Source organism: Colobus angolensis, unplaced genomic scaffold (assembly GCF_000951035.1).
Source record: "Colobus angolensis palliatus isolate OR3802 unplaced genomic scaffold, Cang.pa_1.0 Scaffold61, whole genome shotgun sequence".
NCBI classification, from domain to species: domain Eukaryota; kingdom Metazoa; phylum Chordata; class Mammalia; order Primates; family Cercopithecidae; genus Colobus; species Colobus angolensis.
Window position 1 is genome coordinate 8251263 of NW_012119710.1, and position 26748 is coordinate 8278010.

Below are 26748 nucleotides of genomic sequence, written 5' to 3' on the forward strand. Positions count from 1 at the left end.
TTTGCCAGGATTAAACCCACGATATTTTACAATTTGTATACGAACCCCGATGAAGTGTTTCTAGGAGATGGCTGCCCTGTAACCCATGTTTTGCCAAATGTCTACTATGAGTTTTTCTACCATCCTCATGACTGTGGTATTGTAACTCAAGTAAGAGAAATGGCTATCAAAACCCAAGTGTCTTATGGTTCCTTCAATATACAAACTAGAAGTCATTAAGTGTCTATTTGTAATATGGCTAGACTCTTTGATGATCACATTTAGGACAGAAGCAGTTAAGAAAGGAGATGCTAAATGCTTTTTTCTTGTTGGGTGGTAATTGCAAACACTAATTATTCATTTAGTGATGGAGCAGGCTGGAAAGCTGAAAAGTATTTTCCATGCATCGTAAAGTTTTTCAACAGTTTGTCTAACTAATTATTTGTTATAATTCATGAAGTTTGGTCAATTGCAAACAGAAGGTGAGAGTAACACTAATCAAGCATCAGAAGCCTTTTCAAAGTAAATATTCAGTAATCTCCCAACCCTAGCCCCTACTCACCAGATATTTTGGGTATACTAAGTCACTGTGCATATCACTGATGAAAGTATACTGGAATTTTGACTTGATTTAAAAAGCTTTTAAAGTTAGTAAAATCTTGCTATGATATTCGTTATTTTTTTCATTATCCCAAATAAAATGCTAAGAGAAGTAATAGAACTTGATCAGGTTTAGATAAATGCCACAGATTGGGTAACACCGAAAGCAAAACCAAATTTGAGGTAGAGTTGAGTGTGCGGAATATTTGTTAAGAAATGCTTTTGGGAGAAAGAAGATTGGGCAAAGGCCAAAGCTGAGCTGTGATGCAGGCTCAAAGACAGCTTTGGCTGACCCTATACAGGGCTTCACATTCCTGCTGGGTAGGTGATCAGAAGTGGGCCACCCTGGGAGAGGGGTGTGGCTAGGGGTAAGACAGCTCTCAGCAGCTACACAATTCCTGGAGGGGGTAAGAGCTGACAGCTGAAGGCTTTCTGGCAACAGCATTCCCAACAGCTGGGTCAACAAGCCCTTAGGAGATCTGGGAAGCACATTACAGGTCTAATACACCACGTCATGTATTAGGGGGGGCACTATCAACCTTGATATAAACTGGGGGGAGTGGGGAATATTCAAATGTTAATAATCTGGGTGGTGGTAGTTTTTAATCTATGCTTATATTTTCAAATTATCCAAAGAGAGCAGGATATATGAGATAGGAACATTTAAAATTATGTAATGAATATGGGTATCTCTGAATCATCGTCTCCTCCTATGCTGTCAAAGACTGGGCCTTATATTGAGAACCATAAGCTAAATGTCCTTAGAAAAATATTTTACTATTAATTGTCTTAACTCCATTCCACCCACCCCCCTGAAAACAGCTATTCTTCCTGTTAGGTATTTACCATATGCTGATAATTTAATCACTATTATTCTTTACCACCATAATTATTGCTTTTTTATAGAAATAAGAAAACAGACTTAATTGTTTAAACACAGTTTCCAAGGATTCATGATGAATAGAGGCAGCTCCAAGATTCCAAATGTGATTCATAGGATCTCAAAACCCATGCTCTCTTTGAATAAGCAATGCATCACTACAATTGTGTGTCTCAAAAAGAGGTGTCAATTGCTTTCTTGAATGTGAATCACAAAGCTCCTTTCTCTTTTAAATAACAAGTATTGCTTGCCTTTTATGTACAAGCACTGTGCCAGATTTTAACCCATCTGTCAGTTTGGAAAATGGTCCTGTTTCCTGTGAACAGATGCTGTTTATAGTTTAGTGAGAGTGTGACCATTTTTAGAAAGCTTGATGTATCTATAAATTCCTATTTAAATGCCTGTAAGTTTCCTGAGATACTTGAGACAAATATGGGTTTAAAACCTCTCTTTGTCTTGTAGCCGCTCAGGGGAGTTCTTCTGCTTAAAACAAAAATTAAGTATATCTCAAGAGACTCTACTGTCCGATCTGAAATGCCTCTGTCGTGTGTTGTCCGCAAGTGAGTACGGAGTACCAGACCCCTGTCCTAGCCCTGGCATCATTTGCTGTCCAGATAAAAATTCCAAACCTGAAAGATTTGGTACAACCAGCGAAGGGAGTGGAGGAGACACCAAAGTCTAATGGGAACACAAATCTCTTGATCCTGGGTGTCTTAGTCCTCTGTTGCTTTGCTATAAAGAAATGCCAGAGACTGGGTAATTTATAAGAAAAGAAGTTTAATCGGCTCATTGTTCTGCAGGCTGTACAGGAAGCATGACTGGGGAGGCCTCAGTTTTTACTCATGGCATAAGGCAATAGAAAGCAAAGCTGGAGCGGGCATACTCACAGGGCTGGAGCAGGCGGAAGTGGTTGGGGGGAGGTGCTACCCACTTTTAAAAAACCATATCTCCCGAGAACTCTATCATGAGACCAGCACCAAAGGGATGGTGCTAAACTAGGGGCCCCAAACCCCTGAGCCATGGAGATGTAGTGGTCCCTGGCCTGTTAGGAACCTGACCGCACAGAACGAGGTGAGCGGCAAGCCAGCATTACCACCTGAGCTGTACCTCCTGTCAGATTAGCAGTGGCATTGGATTCTCATAGGAGCACGAACCCTATTGTGAACTGCGCATGCGAGGGATCTAGGTTGCGCACTCCTTATGAGAATCTAATGCCTGGTGATCTGAGGTGGAACAGTTGCATCCCCAAACCATTATCCCCTATCCGTGGAAAAATTGTCTTCCGCAAAATTGGCCCGGTTGCCAAAACGTTTGGGGACTGCTGTGCTAAACCGTTCATGAAGGGTCCACCCCCATGACCCCATCACCTTCCACCAGGTTCCACCTCCAATATTGGGGATTACAATGAACATGAGATTTGAGTGGGGACACAGATTCCAAACCATATCACTTGGTCCTGTATTCTTCAAAGGTTGTCACAACTGTCCCCTAGAACATAGGAATACTGGAAATATTATTGAGAAATGAAATGATGACTTATTTTTTGATATAAGCGTCAGGGTCACTGAAAACCTGATAGGTTTTCGTCAATCAAATCAAGTTATTGAAGTTATTTAAACTTGAGCCCATCTGCAAGTTTCCTGAAGGCAATAAGAGAAAGTATAATAAAGTCTAAAAGATACTGAACTCATCAGGGTATCAAGATCAGCATGTACTATGCAGGGCTGACAGTGTTGGGAGAGAGACATCTTAAAACAGGATTTGTGGGTTAAGATTGGGTCTTTTTTTTTATTGACATCTTGAGAAAGTCTAACTGCTTATTTCATATTATATGCCTGTATCAAAATATCTTGTGTACCATATATATACGTATCTGCTATGTACCCACAAAAACTGAGAATTAAAAAAAATTTAGAACATTAACAACCACTTTGATTAGGTCTTAGCACAAGTGTGATATATTTGGCAGGACTTTGGGCAATTTTTCAATTAGGTGTTTCTGGTTAAAATCCTGAACTGAATTTTTTTTTCCCCTGAGTAATTACAGAAGAGCCACATTACACAGAACTCTTCCCACAGATAATTATAGTAGCAGATAACCTTTATTAATCGCTTACTTTATGCCTGCACCATCATTGTAGGAATGTATTTGTTCTTCCTGCTAACTCAATGAGGTAGATACTATTCTTTTATTTTTTTAAGTGGTTGAGGCTCCTTATTTTGCTCAGGCTGATCTTGAGCTTCTGGGTCCAAGGAAGTCTCCCTCCTCAGCCTCCCATGTAGCTGGGACTATAGGTACCCAGCTGTGGTGGTAGCTACGATTATGCCAAATTCAGGGTGAGAAAATTGAAACACAGAACAATTAGGTTACTTGGTCGACATCATTTGCTGGTAGATGGTGGAATCAAGAAGTGAACCCAGAAGTCTGTTTTTTAAGTCTTTGCTTCTTAGCACCACAAATACTGCCTGTGATGTTCTGGGGTGGGGTGTGTTGGTGGGTGGTGGCGGGAAGCAGAAACCAATATATCTACCAATAATAGTAATTTGGCCCCAAGTTCAGCCTTGTAAATGCTAGGATCTGAGTAGATCTTAACCACTATGATATTTTTCTATCTTCTCTTATTTTAGTCAGCATCCTCTTTTAAATGCAGTTGAAAGGAGAGATGGGGAAACTGACAATGTTAATGAATGGGAGATAGAGGTGAGGATACACATTGCGAATGAAGACATGGCAGTAACTTCTGCAACACAATCTTGGTAAGAACCCTCAAAACTGGCATCTTACGATTTTTGTCCAGGTATGTCGTAGATACTAGTCAATACAATTGTCAAGAAAATGGCACACATTTTTCTTAAGGTGCATTGTGCCTAAAATGTTTCCGGTTTAAGAATGCAAGTTCATGCTTTCCTATGTTTGTTGAAGATTTTATTGATCATGGTGGTCTTGATAACCTGTTACTAACTGGGAACCCCATATAACTAAGAGCTATCCATTTTGGGTAGTATGTGAAATACTATAATTAACTAAAAAGAAAATAGCTATCAATTTCAATATCAATAAAGTTCTGAATTGTAATAGATGAGTATTAACACTGAACCTACAAAGTGGCTTAGATATGTTGACAATCCCTGGTAAAGTGAACTCAGAACTGTCATAAGTCTGTGTTGCAACTTTTTCCAGAAAGTACCAAGTGACTGTAAGGTAGTACAGTTTTTCATTGTTGAGCCCCATACGGGGCATATTGTGAAAAATCCACACATATTAATATATGGCTATTAATAAAAGGATGGAGTTGTGTTTAATAGAGAGTAAACAGGATACCTAAAACATTTGGGATGTACTTCATAGCTTAGAGGGCAAAAGTATCCTTATTCACTTATTATTATTATTATTTTTTGGCGGAGTCTCACTCTGTCGCCCAGGCTGGAGTGCAGTGGCGCTATCTCGGCTCACTGCAAGCTCCACCTCCTGGATTCACTCCATTCTCCTGCCTCAGCCTCCTGAGTAGCTGGGACTACAGGCGCCTGCCACCACGCCCGGCTAATTTTTTGTATTTTTTTTAGTAGAGATGGGGTTTCACCGTGTTAGCCAGGATGGTCTCGATCTCCTGACCTTGTGATCCGCTCGCCTCGGCCTCCCAAAGTGCTGGGATTACAGGCGTGAGCCACCGCGCCCGGCCCTCCTTATTCACTTATACATACATTGCACTTGAATCATTAAACACTTAAGGATTACAATCTCAAGGATAGAACATAAACTTTCTTTCTTCTCCTACCTTACCTTCCACTTACACCTTCTCCTTCGCTCCCATACATATACGTTGCTTTACTTATGAATAACAGGCTCTTAGAAGTAGCAAAGTAATGTTTACATTGGGACATATATTTTATTGTCTTTCTTCCATTTCAGTAAGAATCTGACTGCTACACTCCCTTGTTCATCAAATGAATACCTTTATTGCAAGAGAAGAAACTGTGCTGTCCACTTTGATACTGAAAGGCAATTTGGAATCTCTGCCATGATTGGTTAGGACTGAGGATTTAATGTGCTATTTTGTGTAAAACTTAGAAGCAGAAATGGGATTTAATGATCTTAACTATTATCCATCTGAAAAACCTAACTTGTGATTTTAAATAAAATGCAGGCTGCCTTCCACTATTCCCTTTTTAAAATAGGAACTGCCACTGCTTTTAACTTTATGAAGTTTTATTTATGAATAAAGTTTGTACTACTATATATCTGTTTCTAGTTATTGCAAGACTGACTTTTATGTAATGTTAAGCTTCAATGCTCATTAGAAATAGGTTTTTAAGGGTACAGTTACTAACTCTTCTCAGTTGCTGATTCATGCCCTTAGCTAAGGCTTAGTTGTGGTTGGTCCTGGTAACAGGGCCTAATCATTCATTTATTCTACAAAGAATCCCTCATGGAGTTCACGCTTTAGTAGGAGGAGGCAGAGTATACAAAAAAACATACTCTATAGTATTTTAAGAAAGAGTAAATGCACCTTAGGGGACAGAGGCAGAGAAAGAAGATAGGAAATTCTTGGGTGAGGGTTGTGGTCCTTAATACGGCATCAGGGAAGGCATCCCTCGAAGGTGATAATTGAGGAAAGAACTGGAGGAAGTGAGGGAATGAGCCTGGCAGCTCCTGGAGGGAAGGCTGTTCAAGACTATGGAAACAGTTGATGTAAAGTCACTGAGTGTTTGCAGGACAAGGCCAGCATGATTAGAGAGGTAAAGTCATACAGATGAGGTCCTAAAACAACAACCGAAGCACCTAAAACAACGAGTGGAGTACCTCATCTAATTTCTCAGAGTTGATTGACACACTTGGCTTTTGTTTGAAATAAAATGGGAACCCCCTGGAAAGCTCCGAATGGAGGAGTGATGTGATCTGACTTGGATTTTTATTATCAGGATCACCCTGGCTGCTGGATGGGAAACAGACACCAAGAGGAAGCAGGGACTGAAGTAGGGAGAGGGATTAGGTAGTGATGACTACAAGGCCAGTGGTCTTCAGCCAGGGGCAATTTTACCCTCTGGGGGATGTATCTGGAAGCAACTTTGTTCGTTACAGTGATGGTGTTAGTGTGTTACTGGCATCTGTATAGACCCAGGGATGCTGCTGAACATCCACAGTGCCTAAGACAGCCACTGATGACAAAGAGTTATCCGGGCCCAGAGTCCATAGTACTGAGGATGAGAACCCTGGTTTAGATGTAGCATGGATTTCATAGGAAGAGGTCAGGTAAATTGATCTGAGGATTTGCAGAAAGCTAGATATGAAGTATGTTAGAGGAATCTGGAGAGTTTAGGATTTATGAGCTACTATAAAGTAGGAGATGCTACTATCTTGGATAAAAATGTGGAAGATGTTGGTTTGGAAACCTTATTTTGAAAATGTCATGTTTAAGATGCTGCTTAGATCTCCAAGAGGAGAGAGCAAGTGAGTAGTTGAATATACAGGTCTGGAGTTCAGAGGGAGAAGGTCCAGACTGGATGTAGAACATTAGGATTCATCAGCACATACTATACTTAAAGCTAGTAAAATTGCATGAGTTCAAAGCAAAGAAGTGAGGAAAATGAAGACAATCAGTCCAAGGTTTAGGTCTTGGGATATCCAATGTTAAGAGGTTGCTGAGAGAAGGCAGAACCTCTGAATGAGCCAATGAGAAGGTCAACTGGAAGTAAAACCAGGGCAGAGTGGGGTCCAGGGAGCCATGCAGGTGGAGCTGTCAACTGTATTATCTGTTGCTGAAAAGTTAAGTGGGATGAGAATTAAGTGTTGTCCATTAGATCTAGCAATGTGAGGGGCATTGATGACTTTGATAAAAGACAGTTTTGGTGGAGAGGTGTTGGTGAAAGTTGGTTGGATCAGCTTTAAGGAAGTATGAGAAGAAAGAAACCCAAAAGAATGAGTATAAGTGGCTTTTTCTAGGAGTATGGCTGTAAAGAGAAAAATAGAAATGGGGTCATTGTAGGGGAAAGTGGAGACAGAAACTAGTGTACAAGATAAGTACCTGCACATGGTAATAGTTTTTTTTTAAATAGATTACCGTGAATTTCTGAATACTTTTTAAAGAGATCTAGATCTTTAAAAAATGATTAAGAAATGTTGACTTCAGAGTTGTATCCTTACATAAAAACTGCCTGCATTACTATCACATGATAGTAACAAGTCCCGAACATTTATAATAATCACTACAGCTATTTATGATAAATTATCAAATTGCAAAAAAATCCAAACTAGTGTACAGGTGGAGGGATAAGATGGATTGCAGAAATGCTGAATATAAAAAAAGGTGGGTAGAAGGTTCAGGCACGTCAGTAAGTCAGGTGGGGTCTCTTCGTATTGCTCAAATTACCTCCACAATAACAGATCCTAAAATTAAAAAAAAAAAAAAAAAAACATGGCATGAAATTATACACATTTACTTTTCTGTCACTCCCATAGACCTAAAAAAGAGACAGATCGCTGGGCACAACAATTTTCATGCTTACTTTACCTATTCGCTTGAACTTTAGAGCCCAGGTACTCAGGAAAGGCTAGGAGTTTTAGAAAATTGGGCTGAGTACATGGTAAAGCGTTAGAAGGTGTGCGTATGCAGCGCCTGAGTTCATTGTGAGCTATAAGGTCACGTGAGGCAGCGGGCAAGCTTCATTTTGCAGTCTGCATCCTGAGAGGTCGTTGCTTTAGATCTGGTATCATGAAGGCTCTCTTGGAAGTTAGATTTAGTTCATCTCCTTGTTGCTGTGACTTATTTTGGGTGTGGAGGACCAAGTGGTATAAATCATAAATTTCAGAAATTTGTTCAAAGAGATGGCTTTTGTTGACATGCCCAATGTGCATGTTGAATGAACTGCATTTTTTTTTTTTTTTTTTAAGACGGAGTCTCACTCTGTCACCAGGCTGGAGTGCAGTGGCACAATTATGTTTTTTAGCTCACAACCACTATTTGGACAAGTTTCCAAAATCATGCTTCCATCTTTATAATTAAAAAAAAAGGTCAAACTTCCTAACTGGTCGGAATGCAAAAATTAATCAGCCTGACTAGTTCCAGAGGGTTGATTGGTCAGCCAAGTAATTTCTTACTTTAATTTGAATCAGTATCTAGGAGAAAAAATATTTTTAACATTCCATTGATTCATGTTATATTTGATATAACATGTTATATTCATGTTATATTTGGTATAACATGAATCAATGGAATGGAATCAATGGTATAACATGAATCAGTATTTAAAATGGAGCACTAGATATCAAGACCTATTATAAAAGCATTTGGTTAAGGTGGTGCCTGTCATGTTGTAAAGTTATTTGTTATTTATTATAAAGTTATTTATCAGAGGCAAAAAATAGTATTTTGTTGGGAGGATGCTTAAATACACTATTTCTTCAATACAGAGATTCCTTAAAGAGCTAAAAGTAAATCTATTTGATCCACCAATCTCACTACTTGGTATCTACCCAAAGGAAAATAAGTGATTATATGAAGAAGACATGCATGCTTATAGCCACACAATGCACAATTGCAAAGATGAGGAATCAATCTAAGTGCCCACTGACAAATGAGTGGTAAAAAAAATGTGGTGCGTATATATACCGTGGAATACAACTTGGCCATTAAAAGGAATGACATAATGTCTTTTGCAGCAACTTGGATGGAGCTGGAGGCAATTATTCTAAGTGAAGTAACACATGGGTGGCAAACTAAAAACCGTATATTCTCACTTATAAGTGGGAGCCAAGCTATCAGTACACAAAGACATGCAGAGTGACATAATGGACTTTAGAGATGCAGAAACGGGGGGGCGGGGGGCGGAAGTTGGGAGGGGTGCTAGGGATAAAAAATGACACGTTAGGTACAATGTACACTACTTGGTCATGGGTCCACTAAAATCTCAGAATTCACCACTGTATAATTCATCTATCTAACAAAAAATCACTTGTACCCCCAAAGCTATTGAAACCAAAAAAATCCTGTTTCTTGTCAAATTTTTACTAGTTTTAGCATCCACTGATTTTTGTCCCAAGTAATTATTATTGTGGTGGCTGCAAATCTTGATTTCTGCCCCACCTCCACCCCCATTCAATCATTCCTTCTATTAGTTGGCATTCTTAGGTAAGTGAGAACTTGCCCCTTCCCATTTTCCGTTATGTCTGATGTGGCTATATTCATACACATTTTCCTCTGGTTAGTATGTATGCTGCCCTTTTCTATTGGTTTACTTTTACATTTTTCTGTCTTCATGCTTTAAGCATGACCATTTCCTCCAGCGAGTTTGATTTTCCTTCTGCCTGTGGCTAGAAAATTTAGGTGCAGGCCTTTTTTTTCTTTAATCAGGCCGTCCTCTGGTTTTCTTCTTTTTTTTTGACACGTAAAACAATTGTAAGAATTTATCTCAGAAATCAAGAATCATTTTGTTAGAAAAAGAGAACATTTAGAGGTACTATACAAACATGAAACTGAGCCTATATCTAGTAGTGGTATCATGAGAACTTTTTATTATTATTTACCTATTTTTTTCCTAACACTTTAGAATTTGCATACCTTCTGGGAAGAAAGCACAAAAAATACACATTATGGTTTACATTAGAATGAGATAAAATTCATCAACTGGCCAAAGGAAATCTAGGACCCAATATTATATAGAAAATAAAATATTTCAGTGAATGTGCTTATTAAAGCATTTCATCAACCATTAACTATCTTTTTAAATCCTTTCAGTCTAATTGTGGATATTATTTATATTGACTTCTTAAGGGCCAATATCTTTGTGAATTTTTCATATCTTTATGATCTTTTTTTTTGTCTAATACTACAATGCTATGAATCTGGCATTGTCTCATTTCACAGGAAACCATGACTTTTAGGAAGATAGAAATAGTAAGATAGTCAAGCAAAATACAAAATTTAAACAAAGAATAAGCCCAATTATACAATAAATGATTTAATTGCTTTTTAAATAATGGTATTTGAATAATTATGTTGTATCATAGAAGCAATAGATTTAGATTAAATTAAAACTTACTAGGGGTTCCTACTTTCCTACACAGCGTACCAAGTTTAATAGATCATCTATTTTTTTTTCTTTGAGACAGGTCTTGCTCTGTTGCCCAGGCTGGAGTGCAGAGGCACACTCATGGCTCACTGCAGCCTCAACATCTCAGCATTGCTTGTTGGGCTCAAGCAATCCTCCCACCTTTCAGTCTCTGAGTAGCTGGGACTACATGCTCACACTACCACAACTGATTAATACTTGCATTTTTTGTAGAGGTAGATTTATGCCACATTGCCCAGGTTGTTCTTGACTTCTGGGCTCAACTGATTCTCCTGTTTTGGCCTCCCAAAGTGCTGGAATTACAGGCATGGGCCACCATGCCTGGCCAGATCATCTATTTTTATTTATTTATTTTCATTTATTCCATTTATTGAAGAGAACAAAGTACGTGGAGCTGTGCTAGGTGCTGTGAGACAGTGCCACTCAAAGAATGACATGTGATTAATGGACTAGTACATTGATCTGTGACCAGTGGATACAGAAATGGAGAGCAAACTACTTTTGTAGCAATTGGATATCCAAGAATGCCATCATTAGGCTTGCAGTTTTCTTTCCTCCCTCCCTTCCTCTCCTCTCTCCCTTCCTTCTTTCTTCTTCTTCTTTTTTATTTTTAAGTAATTCATTTTCATCGTCAAATGTATTAGTTCAAGGTGGGTTGTGAACCAAAATCATGATAGCAATAGCAGTTTCCTTGGCTGAGGATATTTGCCTCAGGGAGTCATGGCTAAATCAATCACGTGACTGACAGGGCTGCCAGTCTCCCTTTATTTCCCTCCCATCTTCTTTCATCAGAGCCTTCTTTCATCGAGATCTCAGGAGCCCTATTTTGTTGTGTATCCTCTGCCCTGATTTGAAGAAAAGATGATTCTTACTGTGGGCTTTAGCCTTTTGTTTTTCTGTAAGTAGTTTCATTTGTTTACATTCCTCTTGTTCTATAACCCCATTTCTCTTTCTCTGACTCGTTTTTTTTTTCCATTGGTTATTGGGGTACAGGAAGTGTTTGGTAATATGAGTAAGTTCCTCAGTGATGATTTGTGAGATTTTGGTGCACCCATCACCTGAGCAGTATACACTGCACTATATTTGTAGTCTTTTATCCCTTGCCCTTTCCCACTCTTCCCCTTGAGTCCCCAAAGTCCATTGTATCTTTCTTATGCCTTTGCATCCTCATAGCTCAGCTCCCACATATAAGTGAGAACATACAATGTTTGGTTTGCCATTCCTCAGTTAGTTCACTTAGAATAATAGTTTCCAATCTCATCCAGGTCACTGTGAATAGTGTTAATGAATTCCTTCTCATGGCTGAGTAGTATTCCACCATACATATATATAAAATATATATTCCATAATATATTATATATATTCCATCATATATAACATGTATTCCATCTATACATATATTCCATCATTTATATTATATATATTCCACCTATACATATATTCCATCATATATATTCCATCATATATATATTCCATCATATATATATACACACACACACAGACACACACACACAGACACACTACAGTTTCTTTATCCACTCATTGATTGATGGGCATTTGGGTTTGTTCCATGATTTTGTAATTGCGAATTGTGCAGCTATAACATGCATGTGCAAGTATCTTTTTCATATAACATCATCTAATTTTAAAAACAAATATGCCTTTCTGTTCACTTTTACCTAAATTTATTCCTTTTAAAAACTTTGAATGCTTCTTTGATTTCTGTAAAAGTTTAAGTGTAATGTAATTGATAAATCTACTTAAAATTTATTTTGTACCCTCAGGTTTTAAAAGGGAAGGTTATTTTTAGATCTCTGCTAATATTCATCTCAAGAACATTACCAAGGGGAGGACTCATGCATATTTCATGTGCTGTTGAGTGAGATGGATCTTCATCACACCCTGCAACTTCATTTATCCATCCAGGGTACTTGTGTTCGGGGAGTACATTAAATGTCATCCTGGAATGTCTGTTTAATGATGATACTGGTTTCTGTTTTAAAATGTGTCATCATACATGTTCATTGGATCTTCAACCACTTATTTTCCAGATAAAATTCTGAAAACGAGCTGAAGGGGCACTTTCTTAAGCACTAAGCTCTGACTAGAGCTGGATGCTTTTCATTCCACATTCTGTATTGTTTAGTAGAACAATATTTATCTCTGCAAATATTAGGAGATGCCTACTAGCCTTAGACAAATAGATCATTATTCATGTATTAATAATTCTTTTAATATACTGTTGTTATCAGGATCAACCTGGAGTTCTGTTAATTCGTATATTTCATATTTTCTCCATCTTATTTTTTATGACAAAGACTAGACGGGCACGTTAGGGTTTACAACTAGATCGGCAAGAAGAATGAAAAAGGTAAAGAATGAATTTTACTAGTTCTGAGGATAGTCATTTTATATGCCTTCAGGACCACAAGATGAAACTTAAGAGTTATTTGGTACTTTCATTAAGTTGTTCAACAGGTCTGATTATATCAAGCTCTTGAATACCAATTTCTGTTTTGATCAAGTAATAACATTTCTCATGTAACTGGGAAGGTGTTTTTGCAGCAACTTATATGTAGAGGTTTTCAGATTTAAATCCTGTACTGAGAATCTATAATCTTATTGTGGTGCCTGAATGGTAATAGGGCTTAGCAACCTTCTCACTTAAAAGTGGAAAGAAGCCTTGTGTTAAAGAATAGCAATAACTTAGCCACCAATATTATAACACTGGGGCCTAAACAGATGTTTCAATATATATTTTATCCCTTGTAAATTTGACTTAATCAAAATTAAAGTTTTTGCATACCAATAACAATTTTAAAAATAAGTGAAGACAGCCTACAGAATGGGAGAAAATACTTGGAAATCATATATCTGTGAAGGGTCTAGGATTAATAATATATAAATAAATTTTACAACTCAGTAACAAAAAGACAAACAACTCAGTTTTTAAAAATGGGAAATAATGAGTATATCTTCAAAGAAGATTTTACAATGACCAACAAGTGCATGAAAAGGTGCTCAACATCATTAGTCATTAGGGTAACGCAAATAAAAACCCACAATGAGATATCACTTCACAACCACTCAAATGCAATAATGATAAGAATGACAAGAAATAATGTTGGTGCAGAATGTAAAGAAATTGGAACTCTCATACATTACTGGTAGAAATGTAAAATGGTGATTGTTTTACTTCACCCATAGCCAAGATGGCTGATTAGGAGCAGCTATGGTGCATGACTCTCACGGAGAGGAACGAAAGGTGTGAGTAAATATAGCACCTTCAACTGAAACATCAAACCCAAAACTATAAAAACTTTGAAAGACAACCTAGGCAATACCATTCAGGACATAGGCACAGGCGAAGATTTCATGACAAAGATGCCAAAAGCAATTGCAGCAAAAGCAAAAATTGACAAATGGAATCCAATTAAACTAACGAGCTTCTGCAGAGCAAAAGAAACTATCAACAGAGTAAACGGCCGACAGAACGGGAGAAAATTTTTGCAAACTGCATCTGACAAAGGTCTAATAGCTAGATCTGTAAGAAACTTAAACAAATTTACAAGAAAAAAAAAAACATAAAAAGTGGGGAAAGGGCATGCGCCCAGCACTCTGGGAGGCCAAAGCAGGTGAATCACCTGAGGTCAGGAGTTCGAGACCAGCCTGGCCAACATGACAAAACCCCATCTCTACTGAAAATACAAAAATTAGCCAGGCATGGTGGCACGTCCCTGTAGCCTCAGCTACTCAGGAGGCTGAGGCAGGAGAATCGCTTGAACCTGGAGGCAGAGGTTGCAGTGAGCTGAGATTGTGCCATTCCACTCCAACCTGGGCGACAGAGTGAGACTTCATCTCAAAAACAAACAAACAAACAAACAAGACATATATGCGGCCAACAATCATATGAAAAATAGTTCAGCATCGCTGATCGTTAGAGAAATGCAAATTAAAACCACAATGAGCTACCATCTAACACTAGTCAGAATGGCTACCATTAAAGAGTCAAAAAATAACAGATGCTGGTGAGGCTGTAGAGAGAAAGGAAGGCTTGAACACTGTGGGAGTGTCAATTAGTTCAGCCATTGTGGAAGACGGTGTGGAGATTCCTCAAAGACCTAAAGACCGTGATACCATTTGATCCAGCAATCCCATTACTAGGTATATACCCAAAGGAATATAAATGAATCTATTATAAAGACATGCATGTATACGTTCGTTGCAGCACTATTCACAATAGCAAAGACATGGATTCAACGTAAATGTCCATCAGTGATAGATTGGATAAAGAAGATGTGGTACACATACACCATGGAATACTATGCAGTCATAAAAAAGAACAAGATCATGTCCTTTGCACGGACATGGATGGAGCTGGAGGCCATTATCCTCAGCAAACTAATGCAGACACAAAAACCAAATACCACCTCTTCTCACTTATAAGTGGGAGCTAAATGATGAAAACACCTGAACATGTACAGGGAAACAACACACACTGGGGCCTTTTGGAGGGTGGAGGGTGGGAAGAGGAAGAGGGTCAGGAAAAATAACCAATGGGTACTAGGCTTAATGCTTGGGTGATGAAATAATCAGAACAACAAACCTCTATGACACAAGTTTACCTATGTAACAAACCTGCACTTGTACCCCTGAACTTAAAAATACACAAAAGGCCTGGTGCAGTGGCTCACACTCGTAATCCCAGCACTTTGGGAGGTTGAGGTGGGCAGATCACCTGAGATCAGAAGTTCGAGACCAGCCTGGCCAACATGGTGAAACCCCATCTCTACAAAAAATACAAAAATTAGCCAGGCATGGTGCCCCTTGCCTGTAGTCCCAGCTATTTGGGAGGCTGAGGCAGGAGAATCACTTGAACTCAGGAGGCGGAGGTTGCAGTGAGTCAAGATCACGACACTGCACTCCAGCCTGGACGATAGCGTGAGACTCTGTCTCAAAAAAATAAAAAAAAAATACACAAAATAAAACAAAGAAGAAATGTAAAATAATACAGCCGCTGTGGGGAGTTTGGCAGTTTCACTCCTAGGTCGTCATGTAAGGACTAATAAATAGTAAGGCCTGGTATCACATGCTGTCTCCGCATCTGGTGACACTGGAAGGGCTGTAATGGCCTAACTGCACATTTCTCTCTCTCCTCTGCTCCTGCAGATAAGGTCCCTGCTACACAGCTCTGCTTATCAAGGAGACCAGATACAATTCCTGCTTATCTCTGAACAGTGGGTTTCATTCCCTGGCAGTCTGCAGAATTATTCAAACAAACTAATCGTATGCTCCTGTGGGAGCTAGGGGTCACCTCGCCCTCTTGATATGACAAAGCTTATGTTCCAGAGCCCGTGGTTGTTCCCTCTGCTCCTCAGTGCAGTCCTCATGTGGACCTATGTGCTCTGTGGTGTTCTCCTTTGCCAGGCTGTGAATGTACACACCAGGGAACTGCTTTCGAGCGCATCTGCTCAGTGGCAGGTGTGTGTTTGGCTATCACCATAGCCCGATAGGAATCTCTCCCTCAGCAAGGGGCTGAATAGGAGGCAATTAAAGCTGAGTCAAATACCCCAAATAATTGAAAATAGGAATTCAAACAAATGTTGAACAACAGCTTTCAGAGTAGCACTACTTGCAAAGACGGAAACAACCCTGAAATTCATCAGTGGTTGAATGACTCAAGAAAATGTGCTAGAGCCGGGCGCGGTGGCTCACGCCTGTAATCCCAGCACTTTGGGAGGCCGAGGCAGGTGGATCACGAGGTCAGGAGATCGAGACCATCCTGGCTAACATGGTGGAACCCCGTCTCTACTAAAAAAATACAAAAAATTAGCCGGGTATGGTGGCAGGTGCCTGTAGTCCCAGCTACTTGGGAGGCTGAGGCAGGAGAATGGTGTGAACCCGGGAGGTGGAGCTTGGAGCTTGCAGTGAGCCGAGATCACACCACTGCCCTGCAGCCTGGGTGACAGAGCGAGACTTTGTCTCAAAAAAAAAGAAAATGTGCTATACCCATAAAACGGAATACTATACAGCCATTAAAAGAAATGAAGTATGGATTCATGGTACCACGTGAACTAAAAATAAAATTCTAGGCCTTCAACTGATTTAATGAACCCCTATCTTGGCCAAGAGGACCCCAGAGAAACCTTAAGAACTGTGTTTCCAGCCATGATGGGGTGGGGGGTTGGATATGCCTTGTTACACCACTTCCCTTCTGTGGTTTAGACATAACACCTGACTAGCGTTAATATTAAAAAAAGAGATCAGGCTGGGCGTGGTGGCTCATGTCTTCAATCTCAGCATTTGGGGAGGCTGAGGCAGGCAGATTGCCTGAGGTCAGGAGTTCGAGACCAGTCTGGCCAACATGGTAAAACCCCATCTCTACTAAAAATACAAAAAAAATTAGCTGGGCGTGGTGGCATGCGTCTATAATCCCAGCTACTCAGGAGGCTGTAGCAGGGGAATTTCTTGAATCAGGGAGGTGGAGGTTGCAGTGAGCCGAGATTGCGCCACTGCACCCCAGCCTGGGCAACAACAGAGTGAGACTGTCTCAAAGAAAGATCATAAGGCTGACACAACGAACTCTTTGTGGCAATAGCATACAAAATTATAAACAGGACCCAAGGCCATGCCAAGTAATGGTTAAGTCATGCACCCCTACACTCAAAGAATAAACTTTGTTCTAATTGTCACAAGGTTTTTCTTTTTCTTTTTCAGCAGCTAAACAGCACTGGCCTTGAGATAAGCAATGTTAACAATGACAGCTCATTCACTGCCAGAGGCTGACTTTCCTGTGCTACAAGCCATAACTACAGCTTTGATTGGACAAGGGACTCATTTCAGCAACTCTCTCCTGTTAAGAGACGACTGAGCCAGAACTGGTTCTGGCCAGTTTACAGAGGTTGCACACTTGTATAACTTTGTGTCTTGGAAAGACCTTTAGCTGTATAAGGCCTAATTGTGATACCTTTAAATGTTAAGTCTCCACCCCAAAGTGAACATGGGTCATATATAACATGCAAGCTTATTCAGCACTTATGTGTTAGAACCACCCTAGAGAATATTCATAGCTCCTCCTATAACCTATTGAATACGTATGCTTGGCCAACCCATTCAGCGTAAATTCCCATCTCACTCCTCCCTCCCTGCAATGTGCCTGCCTTTCAGACTCTGCTGGAGGCTGTGCATCCCAGCCTGTTAGGATGGCCATCTTGCAGTCTGTAACCCTTTATAAGACATAAAGCCTCTTCTATTTGTAAACAAATAAATAGCATGATTTTTAAAGTTAAGAGTGTAATTCAATTTTTACAAAGTATCCAGAATAGGTAAATCCGAAGAGATAGAAAGTAGGTTGATGCTTGCCGGGGGCTGGGAGAAAGGAGGAGTGTGGAGTTGCTTAAGAAGTATAAGTTTTCCTTTGGGGGGATGATGAAAATATTTAGGAACTATAGGAGTGATGGTTTCACACATGTGTATGTACCAAGTCCACTGAATTATATACTTCAAAATTGTTAATTTTATGTGAATTTAACACTTATAAAAATTAGTGGTTATTTTAACAGAGGAGGAAAGCATGTAAGCTATTGGAATTAGAAATTCCAGTATTATTTTGTGTACTTCTCTGTAGTTAGCTATTTGAAATAACAATATATTTATTCACATCTTAAATAAGAAAACAGATAAGTATTTTCAAATAAAAACCACTGAAATATTCTTCATAAATTCAATCTACTGTAAGGCTCTCCTTCCCAAATATGATTTGATAGTGATAGATACCTTAACATAAAATCCTACTAATTTTAAAGAACATGCAATATAACAAAAACGTTTAGTAGAAAGGATTTTGAGTTTTCTGATGTTCACAGATGTTACTTTTTGCTTGCTCTTTGTTACATCAGTTCATAATCCTGGAGATTCATATAGCTAGAAACAATTACTTTGTACTTAGAAGCTGAGGCAATCTATGTGATATGCTACACAATTGCTAAAAATAATTTATTAGGCTTTTACTTTTACTTTTCGAGAGGAAGTTTTTTGGAGGTTGATTTCTGCCAAAATGTAGAACCAAGTGATGCTGTTATTATCTATTATCCCATATCTTACAATTTTTCATTACTAGGTTTAATTGTCCAAAAATGCCCTTAGAGAATATTTCTAGAGATGTGCACATTCATAATAAAATGCTTGTAGGGAAAGCAAAATTAAACCAGAAAGCATTGTTTTGCCAAAGCTTAGACCACAGGTGTGTGGGTTTGTTTACCTGAATCAAAACCTCCTGAAGCTGATTACAAGCACCGATTAGTGAGCACATCTTGGCCCAGGTTTACTGGATCTGAATCATTGGTCGGGAGGTAGAGCAATAGCTTTTTTTTTTCTTTTTTCACAAGAACCCAGAGTGAATATAATATGCAATATTGCAATAGTGTTAATCAATTCATAAGTACTTCTTCTGTATCACCACCTGAATTTCTCAAATCATCTTGCAAAGCCCTACTTTAACAATTCAATAGACACATATCAAACATTATGTCAGACACAATTTCCGACACATCTACATGCTTGAGAAAAAAGACATGGTGGTAGGGGATGCAGCCTAGAACCACTTTCCACATGTTCTTTCCTGATTTTCTGATTTATCTTTCAATGGCAAAAGCCTCAGTTACTTTTGCACCAACCTAACTTCAGCTGTGAGGACGAAAAGCCAAAACTATGCTAAGGGGTTCTCAGTGCTTTCCAGAATGATAAACCATCACCCACAGCTGAGGAGGCAAGAGGTTTATAAACACCTGTGGCAGCCCGCTTCCCTAGGTTTTCTGTTTCCTGTGATACCCTGGGCTGGAATCTGAAGCAATGAAGATCTCTTGTGTGTTGGGAGAGCTCCTCATGCTTTTCGAGTTGATTCATGGTCACCAAGATTGTAAGAAAAAGCGGGAATTTTTGGAGGTGGCAATTTCTAACAGCAGGGCCTTTTCTTCTTTTTTTTTTTAAACATATTGTTGACTTTGGGAGTTTGTTTTTTATAACCTGGTGATCAATTGCTAATAACTAATGATTGCAAAGTTACAGCCAGACATAGTTTTATCTTTACCCCTGTACTTCCTCTTGAATTTTTCCTTTAAGTTGATCTCAAGGTGCTGTTTTTATTTTTCTTACATGCAAAATATTTCCAGGTTCTTTCTCTGCTGGAGACTAGCTTGTTACTTTGCTGAATGTGAAATACTTATAGTGACTGGCAAAATCAGGAGAGACTGCCCAGTGCCTAGGAGAGGAGGTTACTAGGTCTACATTTCCGGCATGGGGTATGAGGTTTGGACACAGAGTAGTCAGCTGTATTCAATTGTTTATGATTCCTTTTCAGAGTTGAGGCTCTGAATAGATTTTGCATAGGTTTTAATCCTGATCTGCCATTTAACAGCTATGTGACCTTAAATTTATCCATGTGTAAATATGGGATAATGATAAAATTGACTCCATAGAAATGTACTGAAAATGAAGTAAGACCTCAAACCAAAATTTAACGTAGTTGGCAATCATAAAAACATTATCAGAGTAACTGCAATATTGTTTTGTTTCTGAATCCTGAGTTTCACATACCAATTAATATTTATTGGCTCAGATATTTTGATCAAAATAAAATTTTAAGTGGAAGCACATGATCTATTTTTCCATTGTGTGCAACCAAATATCAAAACTTTTTCTTGTTTCTCCATTTCAGATAGATATCACTTACACCTAGATATATTTCAAAAATGTATTCATGAGACCTGTTAGTCAAATTTGAACAATCCCTAAGAGCAAAGTGAGCATGTTGGGATATTTGACTTATTTAGCTTAGAAATTCTCAAGAAGTGCTTCTACGATTTTTCCACATTCTGATGAAAAAAAACTGAGACACACAGTGATTAATTGGCCCAAGATCTCCCAGTGGAAAAATATACAAATAGAAACAAAACATTTTCACTCTACAGTTGGGAATTCAGCTCAAAAGGTTGAACATTTCCTGAGTGCTTTGTTTGGGGGCAGACATACTATCTGATGTTTTCCCTTTTCAAATTTTCTTTCAACAGTGTCTATAACCTGTTCTGAAACCTGGCTCCAGGTCAAACTTAGACGAACGCCACTGTTAAATGACCTGCAACCTTTGCAAAATGAACTCTCTCTAGGAATTGGCTGTCCTGTAAACATGGTCGAGGTGGATTTCTTTGGGTTCCTGTATCTTCTAACTTTTTGTGGCATCAGAGTGAGCGTAAGAGCAGTTATTATTTCAACCAATAATATATCTTTTGACTGTTTTGGGTCCACAAACCAATGACTAAAACTGCAGTATTCAAATTTTAATTGTCAGTTAATAGTTCATGTAATATTGACTATTCTCTTCAACATTTTTGGATATTGCTTCTATCTGTCGGAAAGACAAATAGGATTTGGGATCCCAAAAACTATGCATTCCTACTTTAAAAACCATTTTTTTTTTGGCAACATATCTCTTTTGCCTGTGATAGTGGTTTTTTGTTTTTTAAAATATTCTGTGTTAAATCTAGTTTGAGAGAAACATTTTGTTTTGAAACATTGCCACAAATACCCAACTCTTGTTGTTGACTTAAAATTTTGATGAAAATGGAGTGTATCAGTTTATATAGTTCCTGTATTAATAAGATAAATAAATCTTTCCTGTCACCAGAAAGCTGGTTTTTTTTTTTTTTTTTCCTTTATGTTAAATTGTTGCTGTGTTTTGTAATTACAGCCTAGTTTTTCCTTTTTGGAGTCACATCTGTTTCTAGTAAAGATTAAGTGAACTGATCCTATTTTTGGATCTAAGTGCATGACTTTATCGTTTGTTTGCTGCTGTATCTCTAGTATAAAAAAAAAAGTCTAGCATTTGGCAAGCACTCAATTTAGCATGAGGCTGACTTAACTGCTTTTCTAAAGTTGTCAAATATCTAGCCAAAACTCACACTGAAGAATTTAGGTCTGCCTAAATCAGACCCTGACTCTTTTTTTTTTTTTGAGATGGAGTCTTGCTCTGTCGCCAGGCTGGAGTGCAGTGGCACAATCTCGGCTCACTGCAACCCCCACCTCCCGTGTTCAAGCGATTCTCCTGCCTCAGCCTCCCGAGTAGCTAGGACTACAGGCGTGTACCACCACGCCCAGCTAATTTTTGTATTTTTAGTAGAGATGGGGGTTTCACCTTGCTGGCCAGGATGGTCTCGATCTCTTGACTGAGGGATCTGCCCACCTCCGCCTCCTAGAGCGTTGGGATTACAGGCGCGAGCCAACGCACCTGACCCAGACCCTGACTCTTAAACAAATGTGGTGATCAAAAGTTGTCTGTGCAGACTCAACTGCCAAATACAATGTCCCTGCTACTATGGCAGGACCTATTAATGTCTGCTAAAACCAGGGATTTTTATCACTTAGCTCTACTTTTCTATCGTAAACCTTGCACTCACACCTACTTTATGTCATAAAGTAAAAATAAAAGTAAAAATTATTGTTTTGTTTTTAATCTATATTTTTAAAAGGGAATTTGAAAGCATTTGAAAGAAATATAATTAAGATAACTTATATCCTTTACACCTTTAGGAACACGGAGTAGGTATGCTCATTGAAAGTTTAATTGTATATGAGCCACCGAATTTTGACTTCAATTTACACATCCCAGTATCATGCTATGTGCAAAGGTAAGTGCAGCGCACTACTGAGATCAAGGCTATCTAACATTATCTTTGGCTTCTAGGTGTTTTGATCAGTTAAATTGCCGAACATTATGCTAAGGTTGGACATTGGATCAAATTTGATCTGTGGTGTTCTGTTTGGTCATGTGAGTAGGTCTAAAAAAATGGATTCTCTCAATGTAGTTTCTGAACGAGTAGACGAGGCTCATTTGCTATATGAGAATTAAATTCTACAGCCACTAAAGAAATTATATCAGAAAATTTTTGTTAGTAATCTTTCCTTTTTTGCGGTGTTCCTTGTCTGCACCTACCCATACTGCCTCATTCATGGCTATTACAGGAGCTTTTAAGTTTTTGTACCAACCATACCACCTTTCTGCAGATATGGGGAGGAACCAAGAGATTCAAAATCCGTATTTTCTCAGTTTTAAAACTAGAATTGAGTTAGTCTCTGATTTGTCAGTTTCTGCAATATAAATAAAAAGCAAGACTTGCTAATGACCGCAATTCTCTCCTTATTGGAGAAACTTTTCTTCAATGACAGAATAAAGCAGGAGAGCCTGTTGATGAAGGTTGAGGCAATTCTGCTGGTGGTCAGATCCCTGGGTGAGCTGTTCACAAGGCCCAATTGCACGTGTGTTCTCTCTGCCCCTAGAGTATTCATTCCAACCTATTTTGAACAGTCTGGCCTCTGGAGACACAGAATTTAATGGCTATATTTATCTTACAACCACTGACTTCAATTGTACTGTGAAATATCTGCTTTTCTTCATTAACAGCACCTTTGGTCCTTCTCATAAGTGAAAATCAAGTCAGGTCCCTATCTCCAATGTTATATCAAATTTAGGTTTCCTTTAAGACTCCTAGAGTTTTACAGAGCATACAAAGGATTTGGAGACGAGGGTTTAGTATAATCTGAGTAGTACATTTCCCTCTGCTGCTTTTCTCTTCATGTTTTGCTGGGTATGACAGGATGAAAGAGGTTGAGTCACAATTATCTCATGGTTATATGATGCAATTGTGGTCCATTTCCAGCAATGCTGGCTAGATAATCATACCTTCACCCAGAAGTGTGTCTCAAATTACGGATATGTGAGTTTTTTGGAGTCCTTAGAAAGGGGGTGGCCATCACAACTGCATATTTCCTGATAGACCAATCTAAACAAGGCTTCCTTCTTAGTCCATACAACTGCCGCTGTAGGCCTCCACACAACCTGCTCATTTTCTGTCTTGTTTGGTTTTTATTCCAGTATCTTGACTTCTTGAGGTCCCCTCCCCAGTTCACAGGTATTCTTGAGAGAAATCCTGGAAATACAGCTAAAACGTTGGTACCTGTGGGGGAAATTACTTGGTCATACTGTAATTCATGGTGGGAGAATATGCCCTTTCTGTCCCCTTTTCTACACCTCCATGTCTCTCATATGTCATTCTACTGCATAGGCAGATACTTGGGAGTAAAATGTCAGCCTCTTGCTGTAGGAAACTCAGTGTTGGAGAAGCTGATAGAAACTCCTTTATTTGGCTTCATTAAGGGAGGGAGAATTTTAGTGACCCCACTTTTCCCTCTGTCATAGGCCAAGAACTCGGAACTGCATGCCTCTAATCACTCTCTGTAGATGTCCGTTGAGATGATTAGAGATAAGGACTGCTTCAGCCACTTATTAAGAGTTCTTGGTATTTGACATCCTATGAAATTAGCTTCAGGTCCCAATAGCACATTCTGGAATAATGAAAAGTTGTATTCAACCATCTGTGAGTTTTTTCTCATATTCTATGAAACAATAAATTTTCATATTTGTCTAGGCTAGCTGATTTAGCATTCTCTCACAGCTGGAAGAGATCTGTTTAATTTAGTTTTCTCCACATTTCAACTTTTTCTCCACCTCCAAAAGCATAATATATACAAACCTTAAATCTACTTTTTTCTCTTTTTCAGAAGGTTTCCAATAATCTTAGTGATGAGAAGGGGACAGAATGACAACCGTCGTGAATGCAGAAGGTCAGTGGGACAGCACTGCTCACTATCACGCAAACTTGAAGACTTGGGAATCCGTCCAAGAGTGCCAAGAGTGTCCTATGTGTAAGTATTTTGAATTAGTACCATAAACGCTTACAGTACGTTTATATAAAAAAGGCCCGAGTTTAGTAAGGTGGTGACATACGCCACACTTTGTGTACTATTGCCCCTATGATTTTAGTTCAGGATCATTGGAATACTGCATTTTTTATGTCTATTAGGGATATATTTTATCTTGGCAGTTCTCATTATTTCCTTATGTAAAACAGTTTTGCAACTGTAACCTCAATAGTTCTTTTATATTAACTTTCTTGAGCTAGAGATAAACCATCTTTGGTGCGTGTAATATAAGTGTGCAATGGGATCATGGATTCCCATAAAGATAGTAATTGATATCTATGTTAACTCTAATTCCAGCTTTTTGTTCTAAAAGAACTAAATGTCAGCAAGAGAAAACTCAAATGAGCCATAAGAATATTCAAATAGGCTATAATCTTTAGACTTTATTATGCTAGAGGGACAGGCCCTTATTCCACATATCAGCCGACCCTCATAATTCTAAACTTGATATGGTGTCATCATGTAAAATTTATAATCATTTACTAAGCATTTGTTAACTAATAGCTATATATACACATAATATGTATGTGTGTATACATGTGTATATATCGTATTTGTGATACTTGAATCATTAGAATATCATAATGGTTCCTGGTGTTTAAAATTGATGCCTTTTTCCCAGGTTCCCATTTGGTTGAGCCTCAGTGGTTCTTTAGTTAGATAGTAGTTTCCCATCAGCACAACAATGTAACTGTTTCTTTTCCTTCCTTACAGGAACAGTGTTCCCTTGTTGAGCTACCTAATTGTATCCCTTCCTAAGTGTAAGAACAAAGCTATACATTCTGGATGATGAGGCCACCCTATTTCACGTGGTACTCTGGCCACTTGAGGATTTCATTGCCTTTTAGAAGTTGAACTAATCACTGGATATTGTCTTTTATCATTTCAAATGTGATATTTTTAAATGAAAAACTTGCTCTGTTATCCATATTTATGAATTGTTGGGGTAGGGAGAAAAGCCTTCCTTTCCCAGATTTTAAACTTGTAATAAAGGTATTCTTAAATAAAGCTTTATAATTCTTAATAGTTAGTTATATTTTTTAAAGCTTAAGTCCTGATTCACAGAGCATTATAAAGTGTGAGGCAATTGCATATTGTGAATAGGCTTACCCATCATCCGTTTTGGGTAGCAATGGAGTATCTAATACACAGTAGTCTTTCCTTATTCAGTTTTGCTTCCCATGGTTTCAGTTACTCGTTGTCAACTATGGTCTCAAAATACTAACATATTCTTAATATCCTCATGGAAATTCATAATTCCATTTCATACTTGTTACATACTCCAAAGAGAGACACATTCACATAACTCTTGTTGTAGCATATTATATCTTTGTTATTCTTTTACTGTGGCTAATTAAACTTTACCATAGATATGTATAAGAAAAAGTGCAGTGTTTATACAGGGTTTGGTACTAACCACAATTTCAGTAATCCCCTGGGGGTCTTGGAATGCATCCCCTATGGATAAAGGGAACTACTGTATCATAATCTAATTCTCTAGTTATCCCCATTTCACTGGCTTCTCATGATATGTGTAAAATAACATGAAATTAGAGTTTTCTTTCTTTCTTTCTTTTTTCTTTTTTTTTTGACAGTCTTGCTCTGTCACCCAGGCTGGAGTGCAGTGGTACGATCTTGGTTCACTGCAAGCTCCGCCTCCCGGGTTCACACCATTCTCCTGTCTCAGCTTCCCTAGTAGCTGGGACTATAGGCGCCCGTCACCACGCCAGGCTAATTTTTTGTATTTTTAGTAGAGGCAGGGTTTCACCACGTTAGCCAGGATGGTCTCCATCTCCTGACCTCATGATCCGCCCGCCTTGGCCTCCCAAAGTGCTGGGATTACAGGTGTGAGCCACCACGCCCGGCCTAGAATTTTCTTTATAAATGGTTCAGAAAATAGCCTATTTTAATCTCTACTTTTCTGTATTTTTTACTCTCTGTATCACTTTCCTTTTCTGTGTGTTAGCAATTTCAAATTAGTTCGGGGATTTAGGTTCATCCATCTGGTCATATAAAGAGGCTAGAATTGAGAGGAAATAAAATTCCAATTGGTTTCTGCGTTATTTATGATTGTTCAAACCAAAAGTGAATTTTCCTTGTCCAAATATCTCTAAAGGCAAATGGCAGCATTTGAAAAGAAGATAAAAATCTTCTGCTTTTAGGAGTTCTCTTGACACTCTTCACTCCTAATCTCTGGATTATGGATCAGTTGACAAAAGTAACAAGGGGACATAATCGCAGCATACTCTAGTCCTGATAAGGCTGTCAAACAGTTTAGAGCCCTGGACAAATAGGTGTCCTGCAAATCTCTGCCCTTTCTTAACCAGTCAGAGGGAGGAACCTCTGCCTCAGAGTTTACAAGATGTAAAGGGCCTGGGGCCAGGAAGATTTCCAGACCAGCAAAAATTCAG

The 26748-nt window shown here is 38.7% G+C and overlaps 1 protein-coding gene across 2 annotated transcripts; it reads left to right on the plus strand.

The window, feature by feature from the left end:
* LOC105527218 lies at positions 1-26748 on the plus strand. Of its 2 annotated transcripts, XR_001004206.1 has the most exons (8): positions 1-150; positions 1922-2019; positions 4088-4216; positions 20593-20771; positions 22109-22206; positions 24137-24280; positions 25052-25149; positions 26503-26748. XR_001004206.1 is itself a non-coding variant. In XM_011963510.1 (5 exons), the coding sequence occupies exons 1-4, from the start codon at positions 20709-20711 to the stop codon at positions 25125-25127; spliced, it is 381 nt and encodes a 126-aa protein (XP_011818900.1). In that variant the 5' UTR covers positions 20604-20708; the 3' UTR covers positions 25128-25149; positions 26503-26748. The 2 variants fall into 2 exon arrangements, 1 of the variants encoding a protein (XP_011818900.1); XM_011963510.1 differs by lacking the exons at positions 1-150; positions 1922-2019; positions 4088-4216 and having other exon boundaries at positions 20604-20771.

Excerpts from the sequence above, each read along its gene's own strand:
- LOC105527218 (XM_011963510.1), top strand. The coding sequence starts at position 20,709 with ATGGTCGAGGTGGATTTCTTTGGGTTCCTGTATCTTCTAACTTTTTGT. Across the intron at positions 20,772-22,108 it reads TTTGTGGCATCAGAGTGAGC|GAACACGGAGTAGGTATGCT; the intron begins GTAAGAGCAGTT and ends TTACACCTTTAG. Across the intron at positions 22,207-24,136 it reads GTATCATGCTATGTGCAAAG|AAGGTTTCCAATAATCTTAG; the intron begins GTAAGTGCAGCG and ends TCTCTTTTTCAG.